Source organism: Cynara cardunculus (assembly GCF_001531365.2).
Source record: "Cynara cardunculus var. scolymus isolate 2C chromosome LG 3, CcrdV1, whole genome shotgun sequence".
Classification (NCBI taxonomy): domain Eukaryota; kingdom Viridiplantae; phylum Streptophyta; class Magnoliopsida; order Asterales; family Asteraceae; genus Cynara; species Cynara cardunculus.
In genome coordinates this window covers 5,021,805-5,033,809 of record NC_037530.1, presented here as the reverse complement: position 1 = coordinate 5,033,809, position 12,005 = coordinate 5,021,805, and the positions used below count along the sequence as shown (strand labels likewise).

Here is a 12,005-nt window from a genome sequence, read left to right as displayed (position 1 = left end):
AGTTGGTAACAGAGAAAAAGGCGAATGATGATGTGGCAAATCAAACGATACTTGTTTTGTCATTATATTCTATGTTTCCTTGCTTCACGGACCCCCTTCTTTTCCCCCGTACGAACCAGGAGCGTCTCCACCTTTTATCAAATATATATTTTCTATCCTTTTTTTTTATTTTATTTTTAAATTAATATAATTATAAATCATAAATTAAAATATTATCCAAGACTTTTTCTTTTTTAAATTAATATAAATATTTTCCCACTGTTATTTAAAAATATTTTATTAAATTAAATATTAACATATTTCAAAATTTAAAATCAACTTTGGCACCAGTTTTTGCTTTGACTCTAATGACCTTATTTATTGCTACCTGATTTTGTACCATTTGTTTTAAAATTGGTTTCACAAGATTTCATTATTTATGTGTAACGTTTCAATTTAAAAAAACATATTTGATTTGATATATAATTTAATATTTGTATTTAAACTTGATAATTGATTATTTATCGTCTGATACTAACTAACAATACGGTCAAGGGATTAATATATTTAATTAAATTTTATATTAAAAACCAATAAATAAATCTTATTGGTGAAAATTATTAAAATAATAGTTCTTTTGCATCATTAGAGAGTTTTATAGAATTCCCTATATTTAAAGTTTTTTTTATATTTCTCTATTTTAAAAACTATATGATAGAAAATCTCTTGAAAAGAATATAAAGAATAAAAACTTTATTTTGGATTAGAAGGAAGCTTGCATAATATAGCGAGATATATCTCAATTTTAATGTTTTGTTTTGTTATTTATTTATTTATGTTGATATAATACGTTTTTAGAGGTTTTGAGAAAGCGATAATGTTTTTATTTTTGAATAAAATATAAATTTAAATATATCATAAAATTTTAGAAAAAAAAAATATGTCGATATTAATATCAAATTTACTATTTAAAGTTCTGTTTTTTTGTGTAATTCTCTAATTTAATATTTTATTTATAATTTAATTTAAGTTTAATAACGAAGTAATTTATTTATCGTTCAATAATATAATTTTATAAAGATAATAATTAAGTATTTTGTTGTAACTAATGATTATCCTAATTATATTCTAGATTTTTTATATTTAAAATGAGATGTCTATTCCGTATTTGATTATATTTATTTATAGTTAGTTGTACAAATTCAAAAATGAAGCTTTAATAAGTTGTACTTATGCATAATTTACCTATAATCTTGAATTTTAAGTAATATGCATTACTAAACAATTTTGTATGCATAAAAAATTGTTTTTAAGAATTTTTATTAAATGTTTTTTAAAGAGAAATTATTCCCTTTTGATTTTGTTAGCGTTTTAGTTTAAATAATGAAATTATTGGAGAAAATAATTGGTTGACTTTTTTGGCATTTAACAGAAAATCTTAATTTCAAAATAATACCGTCATATAATTAATTGTCTAAAATGTTTTAATAAAAATAAAAAAATATATTAAATCATATTTTGTCATATTAATATATTTGTGAGCGTGGGTCCTACATTTTGAAAATGGAGTGGGAAGGGGGTTGTTCTCGGCGCTACATTAAACAACGGACGCATATAGAGACAGACGCATGTATGTATCGATTTTGAGCTTCACGAAAATATCGCCGTTGGCTTCGACAATCCTCATTCTCTAATCTCTCCTAATATCACATTTAGGGTTTCATCATCTCTCCAACCAGGGCTTTGAATGGTTTAATCTGCATTCCTCCTCCTCCTCCGTCTCCACTGATTTCGTTTCAACCACGTTTACAAGCATAACATAAACGATGGATGAAGAAATGGAGTTTATGGAGGATTTCGTTGTAGATGATTCATCATCGTTTTCGGACGATTTTTTTGATCCAGAATACGAATTTGATGCTTTTCAGTTCTATGATTTTTCTAGAGTTGAAACGGAGTCCGAGGCGCGAGAAGCCGAAACCTGGTTCAGATACGCTCGTGAATATCCTCCTTCTCGTAAGCGTTCCCATACCTGATCGTATTCGTTTGCTTGATTCTGTTGATTATAGTTTTTCTATTTCGATTCCGACGCTGCAGAGATATTAATTTATGCTTGTTTATTGACTTTCGTGATCGTTTTAACTAAATTACATAGCTGATGATCTTAGAGTAAATTACGTTTTTAGTCCCTGTGGTTTTAAAAATAACCAATTGTATCCATCATTACGGTTTGCAATGCATTTCTATTTTCGTGGCAGGCCAAAACATTATTTTTAAGTATAAAAGACATTGTAAACCGTAGAAACCAAAAAAGCAATGAATTATACATTATAGGGATGAAAATAGAAATTTTCAACAAACCAAGGGACTAAAAACGTAATTTACTCATGGTTTTATGATCCCCGGTCTTGTTTGTGCCTTGTGCATTTAACATTTGCTGTTATTCAACAATCGGTATCGAGTTAACAATATGGTTGTTAATGGTGTTTGCATTACGAGATCGCAAAACGATTCTCGCAATATTCGGTCTTTCATTCTCTTTTTCTAACTGACACTCACTTGTAGATCTTCTCTAATCTGCCAATATGATTTTACCTGGATGATTCAGCTTTTATTGTGAAGTTAAAGTTGATGAAGGCAGCCAAAGTCATTCCTGCGAAACCTCATAAATCCAGCTCCAGAAAAATAGAAGCTAGTCGAAACACTAGCACATCCAGCGTTTCAGATGCTGACACTGATCATGGATCCCCCTCAAGAGATGGGAAAATCAAAGGTAAACATGTCCATAGAAAAAATAGAGTCCCATTCGTTAACTTTACAATTTGTATCGACAATCTTTCCCACATATTCCACCAATTCAGTAATGACATAGTTGAAGACTTAATCTTAATTTAAGAGGCGGTTCAGAACCTTACTAGAAAAGAAAGTCTTCATTGAGCTGAAGGAAGTTTCATTTATTTATCAATAAGTCATGCTAGTTTATGTTTCATAAGGTGTCTGTTTAAATCTTTTCAGATGCACACTTCCATAATGTACAAATTTCACTTCATAGCTTTAATGTCTTGAACAAAAAGTTCTATTAGGGGCACAGAACCAATTTGGTAAGCTTGAGTCATTTTCATTTCGGATCGCTTTTTTTGCTTTAATGCACATTAATATTTAAAGATACATGTTCTCTGAATTCAATTTTGATCCTGAGTTTTATTCCATCTGTTTTTGGTTTAATTGTTTTATTCATTCAACTGGTTCAGGTGTAAAGCAGCATAATCTTATGCGTCAAGATAGTGTGAAAGCTAAGCCGAAGTCCACAGTCAACTTGTCTAAACCAAGTGGTTCATCGTTCATGAAACCTACTGCTAGTCATTTAGCCAAGCAAAATAAGGAGTGTGAAATACATTATGGCGGTTGTGGAAGGTTTTAACCTTGATTCTGGTCTTGTAAAGTTATCTCATGTGTTTGTATAAATAGATTCATGTGTCGTTTGTTCTGATTCTATTTCATCAAGTGCTTTTATTCTTCCACTTCCCTTACCCTTCTTTTGCCATTTGTTAACTTGTAGGTTGCAGAAGCCATTAGTTACTGCAGTTGAAAAGTTACGATCTCCTACGAGATGTCAAAACTATGCCACCAAAAGACAGAAGCTAGAAATTGGTTATTTGCGTAAGGTGCACATCCATCTTTAAAGTTTCAGTAGCTTTATGATTGGGAACGTTAACCTTGACAGACTTTAAATCTTATGTGAAAGTAAATGTTACATAGGGAATTCATATTAATTTCTTTCCAAGTTTAGAAGTGAGACTTCTTTCTTCCTCATGGAATTGGCTTAGTACGGAAGTGTGGTGTGGGTCTTTTCTTTAGGAACAATTCTAGTATGTGTTTTCAAGCCAGAAATTCGTTCGCTATAACTTCTACAGGACCCTAATTTTCTTCATCTTGTAAGTAGGTTGCACAATTAAAGCACCGGGCTTCATTCTTGCACAAGATTGTCAAGAAGGTAAAGTAATTCACCACAGAAGAACAATCTCAGCTCCTATTTTTCAGTACTTGCCTTTACTTCTTGCCACCAAACAAAAAAATGCATAAAGTAACTAAGCTGGCAAATCATTGTTGTTCATAGGTTGCACAATTGGAAGGCAACTCAAATTCTAGATCTAAAACTACTATTCCCCGAAAACCTGCATTGGTAACAGAAGAGAGAGCGCAAAGGCGTAGGTACTATTTTTCAGCATTTGTGCTACTTATATTGTATGCCATTCTGCAAAATAGCGATATTTGGCTACTTTTTCTTGACATCCATCTTTCCTTTTTCACGTTTAGGTCCCAGAATAAATCTGAATCAGTTCAACAACCAAAAGCAAATACTCCTGGATTTAAAGCACGACCGTTGAACAGAAAAGTTGGTACTTGGAATAAATTATGTATCTTTTTAAATATCGGTTCCACGAGTAATCCATCTTATTTGCTACGTGGCAGATTCTCAGCTCTCCTAAATGTCCCCAACGTAAGAAAAGCATGACTCCGTTAACAGAGTTTCAAGTAAGTTAAAAGATTCAAAGAGTTGCAAGTAACTGAGTTTTGATGGATGTCATATCTCATGACTACTTTGTACAACAGGAGTTTCACTTGAAGACCACAGCGCGAGCAATGCAAGTTCAATCTGCTAATGTAGGCAATCAAGTTGGCGTTAAATTACCATGAGAATGTATATTTATCTTTACCCTTTTTAAACTGTCTTCTTTTCAGGCACTATATAAACAGAATTCTGCTCCTCCAGTATGTGAAGATATAGTCATCAAGAGGTCAGAAAACTTGAATTGTGGACATTTTATTTGAGAATTTTAGTACACTGCAGTTGAATCCGGATTGATTTCTTGCTTGCAGCCAAAACTCTGGAAAGAAGGATAAATGCAAATCGCCAAATAATTCAAAAGCTCGAACTCCTGATAAGGTGCAGACGACTTCACAAGCTTACTTATTTGAGTTAGTATATATGCTATTCTGGTAAGCCGTTTAGCTTATGGCACAGGTACACCAAATGAAAGATGGAGGACTTGTACTAAATGCAAAGCACAACTCACAACTGCCGATAGAGTTATTTAAAAAGGTATCTGAGTTCCCTATATAATCAGTACTTACGGTTTATCATTCCTCTTGTAGATCACATCTGTGTCGTTATTATGTTTGGCAGCTCTCTTTAAAATCTGAATCCGAGACAAAAATTATATCCTCATTAAAACCACCTCGTCTAAGCAAGGTCAGTTTGGTATATAAGATGATATTTTTGTCCTATACAAAGCATTGCTGATGCTGATTATTTTGTTTTTGTTTTTGTGTGGGTTTAGGCGTTGAAAGAGAATGCACCTAGACCTTCCCAGCAGGAGTTTAGGGTATATGTGTTGAAGCAAATATGATGTGTTGTTATAGTTTTGAAATTGATGATTAACTGTGTGCAAGTGTAACAGAGGTGTGGTGGGAAGCCAAATCAGTGTGGAAGCGATAGGAGGATCACTGAAGTTAAACCGCAGCCCAACATCAACAGGTAGGTTACTTAGTGATGAGATGTTATTTTGATCTTTAACCTGAAAATGGTTTTGAATTTTTATCAGGAGCGTGGATATCCGTTGAAGGTTATGAGGAATGAGGGATGAAGACATTCCAAACACGTATAGACTGATTGGATTTGTAACTACTAAAAAGAACACTAACAACCATAACCAAAAGGAGATCCATCCCCAATTGCCCATTATTTCTTTATTCATTGGTGGTGTATTTCAATAAATGTTTATCCAAATTGTAGAAAGAAATATATATATATATATATATAATGTTGAGTGAATTTTATGCATGTATTTCGGAATTATACAAAGTCAAACAGCAATATCGAATATCATAAATAAAGACTTTGGTTCCTAATTCTGAAATCCAACTTGTTCGTACCAAAAAGACGGAACACATAATAAATCTCCCTGTTCCCAAAAACATATATATACCACTAATACAACTAAAACGTATTATTAGACACGAGTTCACGGAACCTGAAAAACCACTGAGCATCAGATGAATTCTCAACCCCCTGCTGCTGCTGCTGCTGCTTATCTCCTCCCATCACAAACTGTGTATATCCCATGCCTTTCTCTTTCTCAGGTGCCAAATTTTTTGTAACTGGAGCAGCTGGCAACAACGACTGCAGGATTCGTGCAACCTCATGCATTGTCGGTCGCTCAGATGGCTGTTTTCTTGTGCATAACAATGCCAGCTGAAAGGTCTTTCGAACATGAGATAGATCCATACATGTAACAGAAACTTCTGGATCAACAGCTTCCATCACCGTATTATCATCTGCCTTCAACAATATCTGAAACAACATTTTTATTAACAACTCAACCATCTCATATCACAAGAGATTATTTGGAGATTAGGTTTAGTTTCTACTAACCAGTTGATGCAAATTAGACTCGTTGTCAACCGCTTTCTTCCCTGTCAGTAGCTCCAACAGAACGATACCAAAACTATAAACATCTGATTTTTCAGTAAGTCGAGACGTCCTCGCATACTCAGGGTCTATGTATCCAATTGTCCCAAGAACGTACGTTGATGCATAAGTTTTTGTGGTTGGGAGAGACTTTGCTATCCCAAAATCAGAGAGATGAGCCACAAAATTCTCATCCAGTAATATATTTGATGATTTCACATCTCTGTGAATGATTCTAGGGCTGCAATCATGGTGAAGATAAGCTAACCCTTGAGCAGCCCCAACTGCAATCTTATGACGAGTTTCCCAATCAAGTTTCACCTTCTTCGATGGTCCTAATGAGAAGAAACATTTAAAACTAATAACTAAATATCAACAAGAAAAGCCTCTGATTCAAAAGTGTGTGTGTATTCAACTGTACTCACCATGAAGAAGATCCCAAAGAGAACCATTTTGCATGTAGTCATAGAAGAGGAGGTTTCCAGTGGGTGATAGGGAATAGCCATGCAAACTAACAAGGTTTCTGTGCCTGATGCTGCCAATCGTCTCAAGTTCGGTCTCAAACTCTTGAAAGTTGTGCTGGTACTGTGTGTAAAGCCGCTTGATTGCAATAGGCCGGGAATTCTTTAAAGCGCACTTGTAAACAGTGCTTGAAGAACCATATCCAATAATATACTTCTCGTTGAAATTCTCGGTGATTCGCAAGATATCATCATATGTATGAATTGCCATATCCATGTGAAGGACTACAAGTTTCGGAGGGCCTGCAAGAAACACTAGTTATGAGTTATAACCAACTATGTACAAGTTCATGAGAAGAGAACAGAAAATGACAAACCTTGCAATCCCTTGCTTGGTTCCTTTATATACTGCCGAGATTTGTTTGATTTTAAAATAGCCAATGCGACCATGGCAAGTAGTATCACAAAGCCTAATGTCATGCAAACAATGGCTGTCCCGGAGAACCGAGCTGCAGCAGAGAAGATAAAGCATTCCTTTAGTTTGCAGCTTAATTTTAACAGACAGAAGAAGATGAGATTTAAACAGATACCTCTTGGTTTTGGTGAATATGGGTCACATATGGAACCTAACCAGTTCCCACATAACAATGGATTTCCAAGAAAGCTGGAGGGCCATAGTTAAAAAAATATTACGAGGACAGCTCAACAAACGACTTCAAAAAATAAAATGAGGAGCATGTAAAAGCTATAGAACAATACCTATCTGGTGCAAACCGGGAAAAAATTCGACCAGGAGGCAGCACGCCAGAAATGTTGTTGTAAGAAATATTGCTGATGTGCATGAGAAGGGATTATTGCAGGAATGAATCACCAAGAATATGAAATGAATGGAACAAAACTTACAGGTTAGCAAGGCTGAAACAATTGGATAATTGGTTAGGGATCTCTCCATTCAGATTGTTATCATTAATGATTCTGCAAATAATATGATAAAATCCGGTAAACAGATAATAAAATATATATTAACAGGGTAGTGCAACCAGCAGGTACCCACTTTTTGCAATAAATTTTAGAGTTAATAATGGAAAGAAGAAAATTGGCTTACAGAGATATGATGTTCTGCAACTGGCCCATCTCTGCTGGTATGGCCTCATGGAGCTTGTTGAATGACATGTCACTACCAAAACAACAAAAGTACTACTAAGGTACAGTTTTTAGCAAAACGAAGTACAACTGGAGGCAAAGTAAAAACACTTACATAATTTGGACACTTCTGAGATTCCCAAATTCCTGAGGTATTGGACCCTCAAGGTGATTACGGCTCAAATTCCTTTGCACAAACAAATAAGAAAGATTTAAGTTGTGTACAACAATGAATTATTTAGAAGTGTCAAATGACGCAATCGATTGCTTACAGAGAAAGAAGATGCTCCAAATCTCCAATAGATGCAGGAACAGGTCCAGAGAAATGATTGCTTGAAAGATCCCTTGATAATGTAATATGCAGAAAATTAGATAGATAACAGCATATAAATAGAGCAACATAATATTTAACACACAAACTCACAATGTATCTAGATTAACTATCCTCCCCAGCTGAAACGGTATAGTTCCCTTAAATTTATTCGATGAAAGATTTCTGCGGTAAAGAAGGCAACATTTGTGACACATTGATAATAGATAAAATCCAGATGTAAGCTATTACAAGACTAAATAAGAAAGAAATAGCACATACAAATAAGTTAGGCTCTCTAAATTGCGGAAGCCTGAGGGAATGGAGCCGTTCAGGAAGTTTCCATGCACATTGCTGTAAGAGTAGTGATTCAATACAAATTTGATCATTGTGACCGTTAACAAATTAAGTTGCATAACAAAACGGTTTTAGATATGCTATTACAGAACAATACTTACAGTTGATTTAAAGCAGTGCAAGAACTGATGCGTTCAGGTATAGGTCCCTCAAGATTGTTGCGTGCAAGGTTCCTAGGAAACCGTGATTAGCCAATTTTAGTTACACAAATATAAGAATGTATTCATGTAAGAGTTCAGAATTAAGGACTCACAGTTCAAAAAGCTGATCCAGATTCCCTAGTTCAGCAGGAATACCACCAGTCAGTTGGTTATTGTTTAACTGCCTGAAAGATTAACAAGCATCCCCAGCTTAGTTCAATGAAATAAGACTTGGGAATCTAAAATTGCAAGACTGAAGACTTTCACTTACAAATAGCTAAGCTTAGTCATGTTGCCAAGCTCTGGTGGAATAGGCCCTGTGAGTCGATTCCCATGAAGGTACCTATGGCAATAGACAAATGGGTGAACAAAAAAATTACAGACACCCTGGTCCATCACACTAGAAGACAACTTACAGTTTCCCAGTGAAAGATAAGTTGCCAAAGATTGGAGGAATTGATCCAACTAGTTCATTCTCGCTTAGATCCCTGGCAAGGGAGGTAAAAATCAAAAAATTGCATGACAAAAAAAAAAGGATATGTTGCTTTTGCACAATGATAGAAAATCCTTACAAAACAGCAAGTGCTTGCATAAGACCAATGACTTCTGGAATTTTTCCTGTCAGCTTGTTACCCTGAAGAGATCTAAAGAACCAGGAAGTATACAGTATACACCATGATCAGTCATCTCCAGCAGAAATAATTTGGTAAAAAATAGTGTAAATCATGGCCTCATAGCCTCCCAAAAGATATTTGGGACAAGGGGAACTCACAAGGTAGCCACTTGTAGAAACCCAATATTGTATGGGATTTCACCAGTGATCTGATTGTAAGAGATGTCTCTGCAGATTAAACAAATTCAGTTCAAATGAAAAAACAAAGAATATTACTGGTAACCACCAAAATCAATTAAATGATACTCACAATATCTCAAAGCTTGTACAGTTACCAATGCTGTCTGGAATGGTGCCAGTTAAGTTATTCCCCCGAACATCACTGAACAAGTGACTAGAAGTTAGACACAAGACTAGATAAGAACTCAAAAGGCCATTATCAAAATAGAAGTAGACATACAAATACCAAAGGCCAGTCAACTGGCACATATCAGCAGACAGAGTGCCAGTTAAGGAATTGCCTCGCAAGCCACTGTAAAAACAAGTCCAACATGTTAAGAATATGCTTATATAAAAATGATTGAAAATAACATGTATTCATCTGGAATGGGGTTACTAGAACTTACAGATACTGCAATACTTCGTTCCAGTATATCAATCTTGGTATCACACCCGTCAGCTGATTTTGAGCCAAATCACTAAACAAATAATATCAAGAATTGTAAAGATAGATGTTTGCAATATTTCAAATATTATAGTGGCAGAACACACAAAAAAAGGCATGAGGGAGCAGACTAAGTATCTTTCATTAGGTTCTGGATCTAAAAAGACGACATTCATGGGAAAAGTATAAGAGAACAATGGAACTTACAGTGTCTTAAGATTAGGAATTTGAGTTAATGTTGTGGGGATGGGACCTGTGATTTGGTTGTTCTTCAGGTTTCTGTTATCAGGGAGATTAAAAAATAACTCTTTAGTTAACAAGAGATGAGTTTAAAGTTAAACTAAATCTTTAGGCATTACTCAGGTCAAACTCACAAGAGTTCAAGCTGCTTCAGCTTAGAAATGGAGAAGGGTATATCCCCGTACAGCATATTGTCAGACAAGTCGCTGCAATGGCAAACATAATCATAACACAAAACGCTTAAACATCAAGCATTTTCAATTCTTCACGAATTTTAGAAAAAATTAGGAGAGTTTACAGTAGCTCTAGAGAAACACAGCTGCCAATTTCATCCGGTATTTGACCAGTAAGCTTATTTCCCTGCAAATCTCTGTCGTCATTAAAAAGAAGCCATCAGAACGGTTTCACCGTGAAACAAAAACCGGTACATTAAAATAACAGGAATTACGTACACAGACTGCAGATTCCTCAAGTCCCCGATCGAGGGAGAAATTTCCCCACCAAGATCTAAATTTGACAGATTCCTGTACCGTGAAATCAAATCAATAAATAAAACAAAAGAAAATCACGGCAAATTAAGCGAAATAAAACAAGTTTTAAGAGGGAGCAACATACAAAGCAACGACAGTCGTGCTGATATTGTCACACAGAATCCCTCTCCAAGAACAGAAATCATCGTTCTGATCTTCGTCCCAATCCAGTAACACATTAACGACATTGCTAAACGACGCCTTAATAGATATTAATGCTTTCCCTACACATAACAATTCAAAACAATACTAAAAATTCTCAAGACCAGTACGATGACAAGTGACAACTCACCAATTTAGAAACAGAGTAAATCAGATAAAAATATATATGTTTAAACAGTTAACAAAAATTTAGAAAATTAAAAATGGTAAACGAAAATTTAAGGTGATGTTATAATCTCTTCGTATTCTGTCGTTTTGCGATCGTTTTACTCCGAAGCTGTTTTCGGAACTCTCTCATGCTTATGCATACAGTAGAACCGCATATTTCTTCCAATCGTTTTCTGAGCATATCAACCTTCAGCTTTCCAAAAAACATAAAAACAGCAGATAAACTCGACTCCCAATATCACTCAGAATATCTCTCAGAATATGTTTATTCTATGTTCTACAAACACATATACATACATATGAAAACAATTCCAATTTTGAAGGCGTAAAACAACAATTTACACATGTACATGTATCAAAAAACATGTTAACACATCCTTGATCCTATATCACTTGCGAAAAACAATCACAATAGCAAATAATTTACCTTCGTCGCTGAGAGACATCGTACACGGAAACTGTAACACCAAAAACGCCAGTAAAACATAAAGCGCAAGCTCCTTGTTAGTCGAAAACGCTATATTCTTCGCCATCATTGAATCCGAGAACAATGTAAAGCAGTAGTTTCTTCCTTGACACCAAATAGAAGAATCAAAATGAGCTCAAATTTAGGCGTTCATGGAGTAGCAGTGAGGAGGCCATAACAGTAGTGAGAATGTGAGAGAGAGAGAGAGAGAGAGAGAGAGAGAGAGAGAGAGAGTTGAAGAATGAAATGAAGAGAGAACAGGCGTTTGGCGTGAACTGTAAGGCAGAGAGAGAGAGAGGT

The 12,005-nt window shown here is 34.9% G+C and overlaps 2 protein-coding genes across 2 annotated transcripts; one reads left to right on the top strand and one right to left on the bottom strand.

The window, feature by feature from the left end:
* The first annotated feature begins 1,805 nt into the window (after nt 1-1,805).
* On the top strand, nt 1,806-5,604 carry LOC112508660. Its single transcript, XM_025113348.1, has 15 exons — nt 1,806-1,995; nt 2,588-2,752; nt 3,231-3,393; nt 3,539-3,644; nt 4,097-4,191; nt 4,297-4,375; nt 4,453-4,515; nt 4,594-4,656; nt 4,723-4,778; nt 4,861-4,927; nt 5,006-5,083; nt 5,168-5,233; nt 5,322-5,366; nt 5,442-5,518; nt 5,586-5,604. The coding sequence occupies exons 1-15, from the start codon at nt 1,806-1,808 to the stop codon at nt 5,602-5,604; spliced, it is 1,332 nt and encodes a 443-aa protein (XP_024969116.1).
* Nucleotides 5,605-5,965: 361 nt separating this feature from the next.
* LOC112508659 (LRR receptor-like serine/threonine-protein kinase ERL1) lies at nt 5,966-11,772 on the bottom strand. Its single transcript, XM_025113347.1, has 27 exons — nt 11,667-11,772; nt 10,995-11,133; nt 10,832-10,903; nt 10,678-10,749; nt 10,514-10,585; nt 10,347-10,418; nt 10,102-10,173; nt 9,936-10,007; nt 9,786-9,857; nt 9,635-9,703; nt 9,435-9,506; nt 9,279-9,350; nt 9,134-9,205; nt 8,976-9,047; nt 8,824-8,895; nt 8,648-8,719; nt 8,480-8,551; nt 8,328-8,399; nt 8,171-8,242; nt 8,018-8,089; nt 7,816-7,887; nt 7,672-7,743; nt 7,503-7,576; nt 7,290-7,421; nt 6,877-7,215; nt 6,416-6,786; nt 5,966-6,334 (listed from the first exon to the last, which is right to left on the bottom strand). Exons 1-27 carry the CDS (start codon nt 11,770-11,772, stop codon nt 5,981-5,983), a joined length of 2,952 nt encoding a protein of 983 aa, XP_024969115.1. The 3' UTR covers nt 5,966-5,980.
* Nucleotides 11,773-12,005: the final 233 nt, after the last annotated feature.

Coding starts and splice junctions, on each gene's coding strand:
- LOC112508659 (XM_025113347.1), bottom strand. CDS start 11,772: ATGGCGAAGAATATAGCGTTTTCGACTAACAAGGAGCTTGCGCTTTAT. Junction 8,090..8,170: donor CTCAGAAGTGTCCAAATTAT/GTAAGTGTTTTT, acceptor TTGTTTTGGTAG/TGACATGTCATTCAACAAGC. Junction 7,216..7,289: donor ACCAAGCAAGGGATTGCAAG/GTTTGTCATTTT, acceptor TGTTTCTTGCAG/GCCCTCCGAAACTTGTAGTC.
- LOC112508660 (XM_025113348.1), top strand. CDS start 1,806: ATGGATGAAGAAATGGAGTTTATGGAGGATTTCGTTGTAGATGATTCA. Junction 3,645..4,096: donor AAATTGGTTATTTGCGTAAG/GTGCACATCCAT, acceptor TGTTGTTCATAG/GTTGCACAATTGGAAGGCAA. Junction 5,367..5,441: donor CTTCCCAGCAGGAGTTTAGG/GTATATGTGTTG, acceptor CAAGTGTAACAG/AGGTGTGGTGGGAAGCCAAA.